This window comes from Crinia signifera, chromosome 19 (assembly GCF_055691185.1).
Source record: "Crinia signifera chromosome 19, ASM5569118v1, whole genome shotgun sequence".
In the NCBI taxonomy this organism is placed as follows: Eukaryota; Metazoa; Chordata; class Amphibia; order Anura; family Myobatrachidae; genus Crinia; species Crinia signifera.
In genome coordinates, this window is record NC_139226.1 from 28,079,782 (window position 1) to 28,092,415 (window position 12,634).

The following is a 12,634-nucleotide window of genomic DNA, read 5'->3' on the forward strand; positions in this document are numbered from 1 at the left end:
AAAGACATTGGTGACAAAAGACTGAAGGTGGAACAGATACCAGAGATCTCCAATGTCCCCATTAGGTCCCTTCTGCACAAGCATCTTGTACCATATGTCTCTACCGTCATCTTCTCCAGCTATTGCAGAACAAACCCCTTATTGGCATTTCTCCATATTACACACTGAACTGGAGCTTTGGGAACACTGTGGACAGTGGACAGATGAAAGATAGGGTTCTTAACAAATTATTCAGGGTATGGGTCATTGTGTCGACCACTGAAGGTGGTTAAGGTCAACAGGGTTGGAAGGTGGACACAAGCATTAGGCCGATAATAGGAAGGTTGACAATCTTGAGTTTTTCATGTCACCCCCTCAAAATGTCGACGTAGTCGACCTGGACACCGTCAAAGTGTACAGCTGCACTTGCCATGCTTCGGGCACAGTGCCCCGCTACACTTGCCACACTATTTTATTCTCCCAGCACGCGGTAGTGGATGGGAGGGCATGAAATACGGCACGCGGCTCCAAAATAATGTGAAAAACTCACGTAGACCTTGTGACTATCGACATTCCCATTGATGACGCAGTGACCGTATACCATAATTCATACTGTATCTCTAAGGTCCTCCAAGTACAGTAGCTACAGTAACTGTGAAATCTGTTCTGCGAGACCGGGACAATGAAAGAAGTGACCACCCTGAAATCAGCTCCTTCTCATACACATAAAATTACTTAGACGTATAAAAATAAGTTCCTTCTTGTTACAATGACATATACAGTAGCGTTAAGAATCAAAAGGAGCACCATATGAGCTCAAGGACAAACATGTCATCTTAAAATGGGGGATAAAGATTTTTTTTTTTCAAAAAAAGTAGTTCCTGATGAAAGGTAAAAAACGTTTCGGCAGATACTAGAAGATCGAGGGTCCCAAGAGTCAACTGCCAACTATCTCACCGTCATCATCATCAATGTGGGCTATTACCGTATAATGTCTGTTTCCATTCATAGTAACCAATTCCACCCTACAGTACGTAGCGCCGAGATGTGGAATCCTAGCCCCCTTGCAGATAATAATCCAGAACCGGTAGACCGCTCTTCATTTGTACATATAACCAATCAATAATGTTCATTATATTGAAGTACTTCACACTCCCCGTCTGTGAAATTGGTAACGCGGTTGTAAACTTTATAACTCAAACAATAGAAACAAAAGGTGTTTCAATAAACCCAGACAGAATGATCAAAACATTGTTGTGTATTTGGCACAACAGCCGCTACACGCAATGTATCTCGCACCCAACACAACGGCTTCTTTGTGGGACTGAGGCTTTCTATCAAGTATTGCAATCATTAACTGGCCTGACATAAACTGGTTAGGTGCATTAGTTAGAAGTGCCCTCCCCCATGCTTTATCCCCCACCCCCACACGGTGAACACTTGGTACATTCCATCATGCGTTTGGATGAGTGGAGCTGGTGATAAGGTGAGTCATTTGGGGAGAAGACATAGTGGGTCTAAATTTAAAAGATACCTTCAGCCTCGACCTTTGTCGGTCTGGTCTCAACATCTGTGGAAAAAACACGGGGAGGAGCAGAGAGAAGAAAAACAAAACAAGGCATGAAGACAAGCCGGGACAAGAGTCAACCACCCACACGCCCAACACATTGGCAAGCATTGATCACGGACCTCGCCTAGGCAGGATGGAGGTAGCTATGTTGTGGACCAAACCAATGTGGTGTGACTAGGAACTGGTGGCCTCACAGACAGGAATACAGGTTTAGCCCACAAATTGTCTGCCTTCACTATGCCTAGGCACGGGGTCCACTTAAAGAAGAGACAACTGCATGCATCTTCAACGGAGTGAGGAACCAGCGGAGGAAGAGACAGCTGGGGAATGACATAGAGAAGGGAGAAGCCCGGAAAGGAGATACAGTACACAGAAGAGGGCCATGAATGCGTCTGACAATATAGAGCAAGGGCCACCTAGGTAGATGGGCTGCTGCAAGGATTTGGAATGGGATAACTGGGAGACAGGCATTACACAGAACAAAGGTTTCACACTGCATACTGGAAAAAGGTCAAGACTGCAATGTGTGTTATATCTATTCCCTACAGAAATATATCCATACGCCCTGTTACTCAAACATCGTTCCTCCACTCAATACTCCCAGCTTTATCGGGAGAGTGTGGTGGCTAGGGGCAGGGCTGACTCAATAAACAGGAAGTCTATGAAACGTGACCTAAGCTCCCGTACGGGAGCAATCAGCGCCCGACAGGTGTTTATAATATATGTTCCAAGTAATCCAACATATATTGGAATGTTGCTATATTTTATAGTGCTGGGTGTACCAACCCACTGCTCCGCCTGCCGACCGTACTCACTGTGAGGAGTTTCACTGCGGCTCCAGATACTGAACGGTTTCTTGGACTTCAGCTGCTCGTCTGGTTTTTTCGTAGACACCTGGGAAGGAGATTGCCGCTGTTATTCACCATGCAGTGTTAGGGTGGTCAAACCAACATATTCCCGAAAGGAGCAAGAATGTCACAAAAAGAATGGTGGTTAGTAGCGGCCCACCCACATCATATTGCTGTGCGTTATAGGCAACATTCTGCTGTTTCCAACAGCTTTGAATGCGGATTTCGACAAAACAGATCCGAGTTTAAAACAGGTCGGATCGGTTTTGTCGGAAACGGGCGTGTATTGTCAAAATCACGGCCATTTTGTGACAATCCATTGCCCTTTTCGCCACTTGACAGGCTGGAAATTGAATCCAGTCTGTCGAGCCGGACAAAAACAGACCAGGATTCCGACTATCAGAATGTTCCGACGGTTGGAACCCAAGATTGAATACCACCCTAAATGTTTACACATCAAGACAGTTTAAAAAAAATACAGACATCATAAATGGGAAAAATAACGGGTGTGAAAACGGACTAAATATTAAGAACAATTTATATGTAAAAAAAGGTAAACTATTGCTGAGGTTTGTCTCTCTGGCAGAGTAGATGCATGTATTACTGGTAGGATTGGAGTCATTTATACCCCTTTCAAATCGCACCTAATTACTGTGTTCATGCCGGTTTGACCCGGTAATTGGTTTGATGTGAAAGGGGTTACCTGTTACAGTTGACCGGTGGCAATACAAACCGGGTAAAAAGAAGGGTTCTAACCGGTTCAATGCTGTGCAGTGTGAATGGGTTAATCGGGTCAAGGAACCCGTTACCCGTTCACACTACGGAGGAGGAAGCGATTGGAGCAGCGCCAGCTGTAAGCGCTGCCTCCTCCCCCGCCCCCAATGACGCTCCGCCGCGGCCCCACATGACATCAACCAACTGGCAATATTGCCGGTTCACTAATGCGATCTTAACAGACCAAAAATGCAGGGTCGCACCGGGACTAAACCATTTCAAAGTCCCGGTGCAACACTGAATTTTCGGTCTGATAGCGGTATAACTCGTTATCCCCTGATGATGCAGCAATAGGTCACAGCAGGAGCGCTATATTCCCTTTAACATATGCCAGCCGCGCCGCTTCTCACCATTTTCCTGAAAAAGCCACTTTTGGATTTTTTGCTATCCGCCGCCTTCGTCTTCACCCCGATGTGCTTCATGTAGGCTACAATGGCATGGACAATGGCAGAACTGTGGAGAGAAGAGTTCAAGAGTGAGTCTTATGCCAGAAACAATATATTCAATGAGTTTTAGCTATTTAAAACTCATTGTGTATGATAAATGCTGCCAAATCAGCTCTTGTCATATGTTTGAAAAATGACAGACGTGTATTGGTTGGAGCAACATTTATCATTTGCAAAAAGTTTTTAATCGCTAAAATTCATTGATAAATGTGCCGCATAGTGTAATCATCGATACAGGCATATAATAATAGCTAGAGGAGAGGAGGAAGAAGCGGTTGGTGCCCTACTCTAACCTCTCCAGGCTATACCCAGTGTCCCCTAGTGGACGAAGAAGAACATCTATTTGACAGCTGAAAGGAGGAGGGGGGCTGGACCAACTCATCTGAACACAGTCCTACAAGATAGCCAGTACAAGAAGGTGGCGAGAATGTTGGTTACCTTTTCTCCTCGTCCATAGAGATGCTTGGACTGTTAAAAGAAAAACATGTTAGAGCTTGTGCAATGCGTGGCAATCACAATTCCCACAATGTACATTATCCAGCTGACACGGCAGGATATAATCGGTCATGTATGTAGAGCTGGGAATGCATGTTACACAGTATTATATTGTGTTATGAAGAATGCATGACCGGAACAATGCAGTACAAGAAACTAGCAAGTCAGTCTAGCTAGAGTAAATTTACATTGGCAACCAGTAACATGTACCCTGACGGTCCTCCAGTGCAAAATTGGTTTTGAAGGGTAGAAATGTGTTTTAACTGGAGAACCTGTTCATAGGAACGTTATTGCACTTACAAAAAACATATAAAAAAAAAAAAAAAAACATTTAAAAAATTTTCCATTCCATTACCCAAATCATTCTTAGAATTCAGTTACTAAAAATAAATGTTACATATACATTAAAAACAGTTCAGATTCTTTCAGCACGATAGGTTTTCTTTTGTTTGTTGGATCAGATTTAGTGCTGGGCACGTTGACGTGTTAATATCGCCGCAGCACTAGAACGGCGATTAAAAATGTTTATGCCGTTGATGCCGGGGGGGGGGCCTGGCGGCAGGGGAGAGTGGCACTGTGGAGGCACAGAGTCTCTAACAGCATTACAGAGACCTTGCACCCCTCCTAAAATGGCAGCGTCCATCTTTGGAGGGACGCAGGGTCTCTACTGCTGTCAGACACGGTGCATCTGCGGCGCCGATCCACCCCCGCGGCTATAAAAATAGTTAACACCCCCCTGGACAATGAGCATTTACCTCCCCCTGGGCAATATGCATGTAATCCCCCCCATGGCAACAAGCATGTAATCCCCACATGACAACAAATATGTAACCCCCCCCCACTCCCTGGGCAACAAACATATAATCCCCTCGGGCAACAAGCATGTAAACCCCTCCCCCGGGCAACAAGCATGTGATCCCAATTGGCAATGAGCATGAGATTGTAGGTGGCACTTAATCGCGATTACAAATATTAATCGTTGCCCAGGACAAATTATATTATTTCCTGTTTTACCTGAAATGTTTTATAACAAATGTTAACATAAAGAACAGAATATACAGTATCAGAGTCTTTTAGAATGCGCTATGAATTCTGAAAAATAGACGTACAGTCAATTTGAAGCTACTTACAACCACATCACATTACGGGGGTTATTCTGGTTCACATGCAAAGGCAAATTCCTTCTCAAATGGACAAAACCATGTGCCCTGCAGGTGGGGCAGATGTAACTTGTGCAGAGAGATTTGGGTGGGGTTTTACTTTAAAGTGAGATCTATATTGCAGTGTAAAAACAAAGCAGTCAGTATTTTCCCTGCACAGAAACAAAATAACTCACCCAAATCTAACTCTCTCTGCACATGTTACTTCTGCCCCACCTGCAGTGAAGCATGGTTTTGTCCATTTGAGAAGCAATTTGCCTTTGCGAGTGAACCAGAATAAGTGCCTACATGTACAATACAACTGCTGCAAACATCTAACAGTAAATCCAGGGTACATATAATAGGCGTAAGAAGTGGCCTCCTCTCTATATGTTATGGAAGCGAGCTGTTTATGTGCACATCTACAATACAACCTTATAGTGAAAATGGTTTATTCCCCATATACTTACACACACGTACATCCCCCCACTGCCAGCCCCCAGCACTCACCCACGGAAAAGCATGCTTAGAGTGTGTGAAGTTAGCACGGGTTGTCCTGTTGATCATCGTACAAGAGGGTATACCAGTATATCCACAGACAGCGAGTGAGGACAACAGCGGCAGCTGCGGACTTATATACTGCGCCACGCATCTGGATGATGCAACACACAGAAAGACTGGGGGACAGATGTTTTGCGTTAAGAATGGGGATAATGGACACTTGCCAAGGCCATTTCCTGTCTATTAACCATCTGTCTGTTGGAACGTCGAGCACTTGTGTGTTCTGTGAGGCCAGGCCGGAGCGGCAGGCAGTGAAGGCGTTAAGGGTGTAGCTACGTCTATGAGGCTCATTTGTACAGTGAATTCCCAAAGGCAGATGGGTTAATAAGGGGTTCCGACTTTCCCAGCCTGGGCTGGCATACTGGCTAACCAGTGCTAAATATAGAAGGACATCTGGCGTGGGGAACATGGGGTTTCACAAGAGAGAATGCTGCAGAGCATAGGTGACCAAAGGCGGAACCTACACTGCAGAGATTTGCATGGACTGGGAGAGATCTACCTGTGCACCTGAGATCAAATAAGAGGCGGCACCATAAGGCGAGGAACATAGGAGGAGTGGTGGCGCCATGTAGAGTATATCATAGGAGGTGTCCTGCCATGCAATAGAGAGCATAGATGGGATGGTGCGCCAGGCAGCGCAGAGCATAGGAGGGATGGAGCAGCGCGCGCAGCAGAGCATAGAAGAGGTGGCGTGTCATGCACCAGAGCGCTGAAGAGCGGCGGTGCACATGCACTATGGGGTAATTCAGGTTTACTCTGCTACTTTGCAGATCTGCGCATGTGTATCAGCGAAAATACGCACGTGAAGCCCCGCTGTGCGAACGCCTTTGGTGAGTATCCCAGTCGCCAAAGTGTTTGCACAGAGAGTGGGTAGCGAGGCAGTTAGGGGGATGTTGCATGGGACTGCTCAGCGTTTCCTGGGCGTGCCCACAAAAACGGTGAGTGTCCCCATGAGAATGCAGGCGTGTCGAAGCTTGCAGGGGGCGGACAGGTGACATCACAGCGCCCGCCCTGAATTCGCCCATGTCCGGGTCAAATAACAGAAAGTCTAGACTGACTTATTTGCGAACGGGTAACAAAACAAAAAAAAAATTTGATGGTTGGCGAAAGCGTAGAGGGGGCACCCCAGAAGATCGTAGTAAGGTGTTAATCTGATGGGAGATCCTCGCTGTAACAGTATCCCGCCTCTATGTGCTGTCACGTTCTGACCACTGTTATACAGCAGGTGTGATCCTGGCCACAGATTTCTCCCCAGTCGTTTCCTGTATACTATGGAAAGACTCACTGCATGTCATCCAGCTTCCCCAGCAAACGCTCCGCCAGCTGCTTCTCTTTGGATTGTTTTATATACTTGTCATTGGTCCGAATAGACTCGAGTTCTGCAAGTTCTAGTTCCCCCGGCGTCATACCAAGGACCCGTTTGGACCTGTGCAGGTAATGAAGAGAGAGCACTGGTTACAACAGGCGGTCACCGTGTTGCTGTCTGCAGAAATGGAATAAAGAAACAGCAGCATGGAAATATGTCGGTACAGGGGCGAGACACACACAGACGGCCAAGTGATGTGATCCACAGTTGCGGAGGAAACTTCAATAAACTTCATGGAGAACTGACATTTTTATTTTCAAATCATATAAAAATATTTTGTATTAATATGAACATCACTTCATTCACCAATTTTGCAGATAAAACACCAAAAGTCATTCCTAGAATGATGCAAATATGGAGAACAGCAAATATGGAGAACCAGACTGTGGGGGTTATTTTGGTTCACTCTCTCTGACAAATTCCTTCTTAGATGGACAAATCCATGTGCACTGCAGGGGGGGGGGGGGCAGATGTAAAATGTGCAGAGAATTAGATTTGGGTGAGTTATTTTTTTTCTGAGCAGGGAAAATACTGGCTGCTTTATTTTTTACACTGCAATATAGATCTCACTTTGAAGTAAAACCCCCACCCAAATCTAATTATCTCTGCACAAGTTACATCTGCCCCACCTGCAGTGCACATGGTTTTGTCCATCTAAGAAGGAATTTGACAGAAAGAGTGAACCAAAATAACCCCCGTGTGCCTAGGCTCCCTGGGGTTGGTGGACCACAATCCAATCAAATTATTTATGGCCAAAGTGACAGGAAAACCAGTGCTGGTGGCTGCCAGCCATAAAACAGGTGATCAACCAGAAGCACAACTGTGCACCACCACATAGGCGACCCTATGGGCTCTCATACATTAGACCGACTTGCCTGAAGGACAAGTCAGACCTGATTTCCCCGGCAGCTATCCGGGAGGGCTCAAACGGGTAGGCACTTGGGGGGGAATTTAATAGGATGAGAGTCAGAAAGCGAGAGATTTGGTAAGAAATCTCCAGGTTTTGTTAAAGCGGCAATCATTTAAAACCAGTTTGATTTTGCAGTGTAAATGATTGCCGCTTTAAAAAAAACACCTGGAGATTTCTTACCAAATGTCTCACTTTCTGACTCTCTCATCCTATTACATTTCACCCATTATATGCCAAGTTTTGCATGTGATAAATCACATGCGATTTATCACATGCAACTCCCAGGTCGTTCGCCGAGAGCCGGGCCAGGAGCCAAGCCAAAAAATAAAAAAAAAACATACAGATGAATAGGCAGCCACTGATTGGCCGAGAGCTCTCTCAGCCAATCAGCCGGCCACGGATTGGCTGAGAGAGCTCTCAGCCAATCAGTGGCTGCCCATTCATTTGTATGTTTTTTTTTTATTTTTTTATTTGCCCGCTGCCCTGCTTCCCCCTGCCCGCCTCTCTGCAGCCCCTCCGACCTCCAACTCGGATCTGCACGGGACCGCGCTTAGATGAGATTTGGTCCAACTTATCGGCCCGATCCATCGGAATCAAGTCAAATCGGACCAAATCTCTCATCTCGGATGATAGGTTGGCCCAATTTATGTCATTTTTTTATGTTATTTTTTCCCAAAATAATAATAAAAAATAAAAACTTTTGGCCTAGTGGTGCGGTGAAAAAAATAGCTAATACGGCTTCCACATCGCTAAAAGCGGGACAGGCCCGGTATTTTGATCACACTGAACCCGCGTCACCCATTATACACAGGGCGACCTGGGTTTAACCCCTCTTATCACCCGGGTCGTATTGCCAGGTTGGACGACCCGGTTATTCAGTTTGGTGTTTTCACACCCCACTTCGACCCGGACCAACCCAGGTTATAGGTGCGGTGTGAAAGTGTATAGGGCGCCATGATTGGAGAAATTGTGGGAACCCCTGGCCAATGTATCATGCTGCCCCCTAGTGACAAACTGACAGAACACCTACATATGAAGCACATGCGAGTACCTGTAGTCTTCCAGCTGTCTACATATCTCTGCAAACTGGTGACTCTGGATTTCCTGCAGGTATTTCTTCAGTGTATCGTCCTGGATAAGATCTAGCCGTGTGCGATCTGTGGTGGGGACCATAAGGGTTACAGGAATGTTCCTCTCTTTATAACACCCCAAATCACTGCTGTATTTACACCCCATTAATAAAAGTAGAACAGCCTCTGCCGTTACAAATTGACATTAAAGATACACACTGTATAAAAAAGCAATGTTACTTCCAATATGTGAGCGAAATAGAGATGTGCTAAGCCTTGGAGAGGGGTACAGCCCCAGCCAATCGACTCCTACATGCAGTGCTTGATAAATGACAGTTAGGAGCTGATTTCTATCTCTACGAGGAACAGTACTTTTGCCCCTAAATCTGGATAAAACCTGGTTGACAGATCAGCCATTCGCTGACAAATAGTCTACTTGATGAATCATCCCTGACGTTACAATTAGGTGGGCAATTTGTCTTTAACCCATTCGTACTAGAGCCAAACTGCTGAGAGAAAGATAGGTAGCCACTGTGGCTCCACAAGTGCCAGAGCCGGCAGCGGATTATTTCTGAAGTGTTCTGATTGCCAACTGTCTCCAAATTTTAAGGGCTACCCAGATTTCAATTACAGGGTCTGTACAAATGTTCCAACATCTCAATTTGAAACTGTTGGCAAATGTATTCTTCATGGAATAACTGCAGATCAGATTACATGCGAGATCAGCACAGAGTTTTTCTCCACAGCCCCCAGCATTTAAGGACTGCAAGAGAATAACACTTCATTGAATCACTTTAGGGCGAGTATGGACTATAGGACTTAAAAATCACAGCACAAGCTAAAACTAGTGGCCTAGAATCCTGGATTGCCGACATATTCTGTGGAACCACACAAAATGAATACGTAACCACCAGAATGTTGGGTATTTATTTTTCTGAACATGTGGCATGACGTGCAGCGCCACTTTTGGCCAGAAGAGGTCTCCAGTGCCGCACAAAGTGTGCAGTCTACAAAGGGAGGAGACAGGAAGGTAATGTGCTAAAGTTTATCAGCTTCACAACATCTCTCCAGGAAGTCATTTGCCTTTGTGCACCAGAGCAAACTGTACACAGGCTGTTCTCACCGCAGGAACACTGACTGGGGCTGGTTCTGCAGTCCCATACAGCCGATAACCAGACTCCCAGAGAATCAGACTGAGTGATCTACAGATATACACATTATACAAAATGCACGATAACGAGATTGTTAACGATTATCATAGTGTATATCGTTCAGTGTGTACCCACTATATATTGTGCTCTGCAGCAGACGGAGGAGGGGGTCATTATCGTCGCACAGGATCGCTCATTGGCCAATGGGCAGAGCATACACACTGGGTGATACAATGAATGATATTGCTCAGAACATTGAAATCCGACTGTCGAATAATTGTCAGATGGAACGGAAACGGCTCGGGATTCCGATTGTCGGAATCCCATATTGAACACCCCCTATATCATCTAGTGTGTAGAGGACTTAACAACGTTGAGGATCTGTACGGTCACATATTGACCATCCGGATAAGAGTATTTGGAGAGTGTTGGTGATACCCAAATAATATTTCTGAAATAAGTGCTATGTCCCCCCCCCAAAAAAATACACTTCAAAACGGAATGACATAGTCAGTCAGTAAATGCTGTATAGCGCATTTATTTCCATACTAGCTGAGGTGCCCGGGGTTGCTTGGGTTTGATTGTGCAATTGGAATTATTTGAACTTTATCCTTCTTTTATTTTAAGCTTAACCGCTCGCCATGCCCACGGTGTAACCGGCATACACCTCTCTGTGGTTGGCTCCCGGATCTGACCACCGTTTCTTTTTCTGAAACCCCATGTCCTCTACCCCCTCCATGGGCCTTATTTTGGTTCATTCTTTCTGACAAAATCCTTCTTAGATGGGCAAAACCATGTGCACTGCAGGTGGGGCAGATGTAACTTGTGCAGAGATGGTTAGATTTGGGTGGGGTTTTACTTCAAAGTGAGATCTATATTGCAATGTAAAAATAAAGCAGCCAGTATTTTCCCTGCACAGAAACAAAATTACTCACCCAAATCTAATTCTCTCTGCACATGTTACATCTGCCCCACCTGCAGTGCCCATGGTTTTGTCCATCTAAGAAGGATTTTGTCAGAAAGAATGAACCAAAATAAGGCCCTATGTTATGCAACTCTGCCATATCTTGTATCCCTGACCCACTTTGTAGTGGCCAAACCCTTTTTTTGGGGCCCTGGTGGTGTTGGGATTGCGGGTGTTAGTGGCTGTGAACCTAATCTGGACTCAATCAATTTCCTCTACCCCCTCTATCTTATACATATGTAGCGCTTCTCAGCCAGCCCAGGGAATTGTCAGCTGCGAGAGTCTCAAACGCATGCGCGTCCCCTTTACTCGGCAGCGTGTGGTGGAAAATCCTGCCCGTCTGTCAGGGTAAGGGGGGGTGCGGACAGTGGCAGGGGAGCAGCAGAAGGCGGTGGCGGGCTCTGTCAGAACGGTGCGTGTGAGCATCTACGGGCTGGTGATAGAATCGCCAGGAGCAGCTCTAATGAGACTTGTATACTTACTATTCTACAAGGACATGGCGTGAGAAACTAGTACTTCGGGGCAGCACCAATTAGCATTAGGGTGATGAAGTTTGCAGGCTACATGTGATATTAATACCCGAGTCCTTACAATTTCCATGTGAACAGGTGCCATGTGGGTCCGCACAGTGTAACTACAGGGAAAACGACAGCTGTAACGTATGTATGTACAAAAGTCTGCAGTAACTCACCAAGTTCAAAGGACACATTACCCGGAATGGGGACACGTAGAACCTAAGTGGGGAGAAAAACAGAGGCACGTCCTCATTCATTTCCAGAGTTTATATAAATTCCTGTTCTGCTATGACTGTAGACATTAAAAGGAATGTTAAGTCACGGGTGAACAATGCAGCGTTCAGCAGCTGGTGTAAGCAACAACTCCCATCATTGTCTGTGGCAGGATGAGTGGTGCAGTACAGTAATCTTACTTGTACAGCGCCTGACGCATACACGCACAGTACGTACTGGGAACCAGTGACCTCACTGAGGAATGAGGCACGGGTGAAGATGGCAAAATGGCTGCCTCCGCTTCCTGAGCATGATAACTGCACTTAAAGGTCAACAGTAGACATGGCAGGCTTGGATTGCGTGAAGAGGACATTACTAGGCAGACAAAAAAATCTGCAATGCAAAAGGGTAAAACTCTAAAACAGACTTCTGGGGGTCTGCGTCATATTCTGCAATCGCTTAACCCTTTAAGTGCCAACATCTCTGTGAGAGATGTTCAGAATATCTGCTAAAAAGGCCAGCGATCAATCACATTTATTATATAAAGTCAAATAAAAATGTTGTGTAAAAAATGATTATATTTCCTATAAAAAGGTAACATTACAGGACAATTTGATGAATACCGAGATGCAG

The 12,634-nt window shown here is 45.5% G+C and overlaps 1 protein-coding gene across 7 annotated transcripts in view; it reads right to left on the reverse strand.

Moving 5' to 3' along the window:
- ARHGEF1 (Rho guanine nucleotide exchange factor 1) overlaps positions 1 to 12,634 on the reverse strand; it is a 73,783-nt gene that overhangs the window by 23,912 nt on the left and 37,237 nt on the right. For 4 of the 7 annotated variants that reach the window (XM_083162226.1, XM_083162225.1, XM_083162230.1 and 1 more), the window contains 7 exons: positions 11,965 to 12,007; positions 9,140 to 9,245; positions 7,098 to 7,238; positions 4,056 to 4,085; positions 3,522 to 3,624; positions 2,365 to 2,443; positions 1,514 to 1,549 (listed from right to left, as the gene is read on the reverse strand). In XM_083162226.1, the coding sequence (XP_083018352.1) occupies positions 1,514 to 1,549; positions 2,365 to 2,443; positions 3,522 to 3,624; positions 4,056 to 4,085; positions 7,098 to 7,238; positions 9,140 to 9,245; positions 11,965 to 12,007 (538 nt within the window). Of the gene's footprint in view, positions 1 to 1,513; positions 1,550 to 2,364; positions 2,444 to 3,521; positions 3,625 to 4,055; positions 4,086 to 5,761; positions 5,881 to 7,097; positions 7,239 to 9,139; positions 9,246 to 11,964; positions 12,008 to 12,634 lie in introns of those variants that run through there. The other 3 variants (XM_083162227.1, XM_083162229.1, XM_083162231.1) reach the window with 2 other exon arrangements.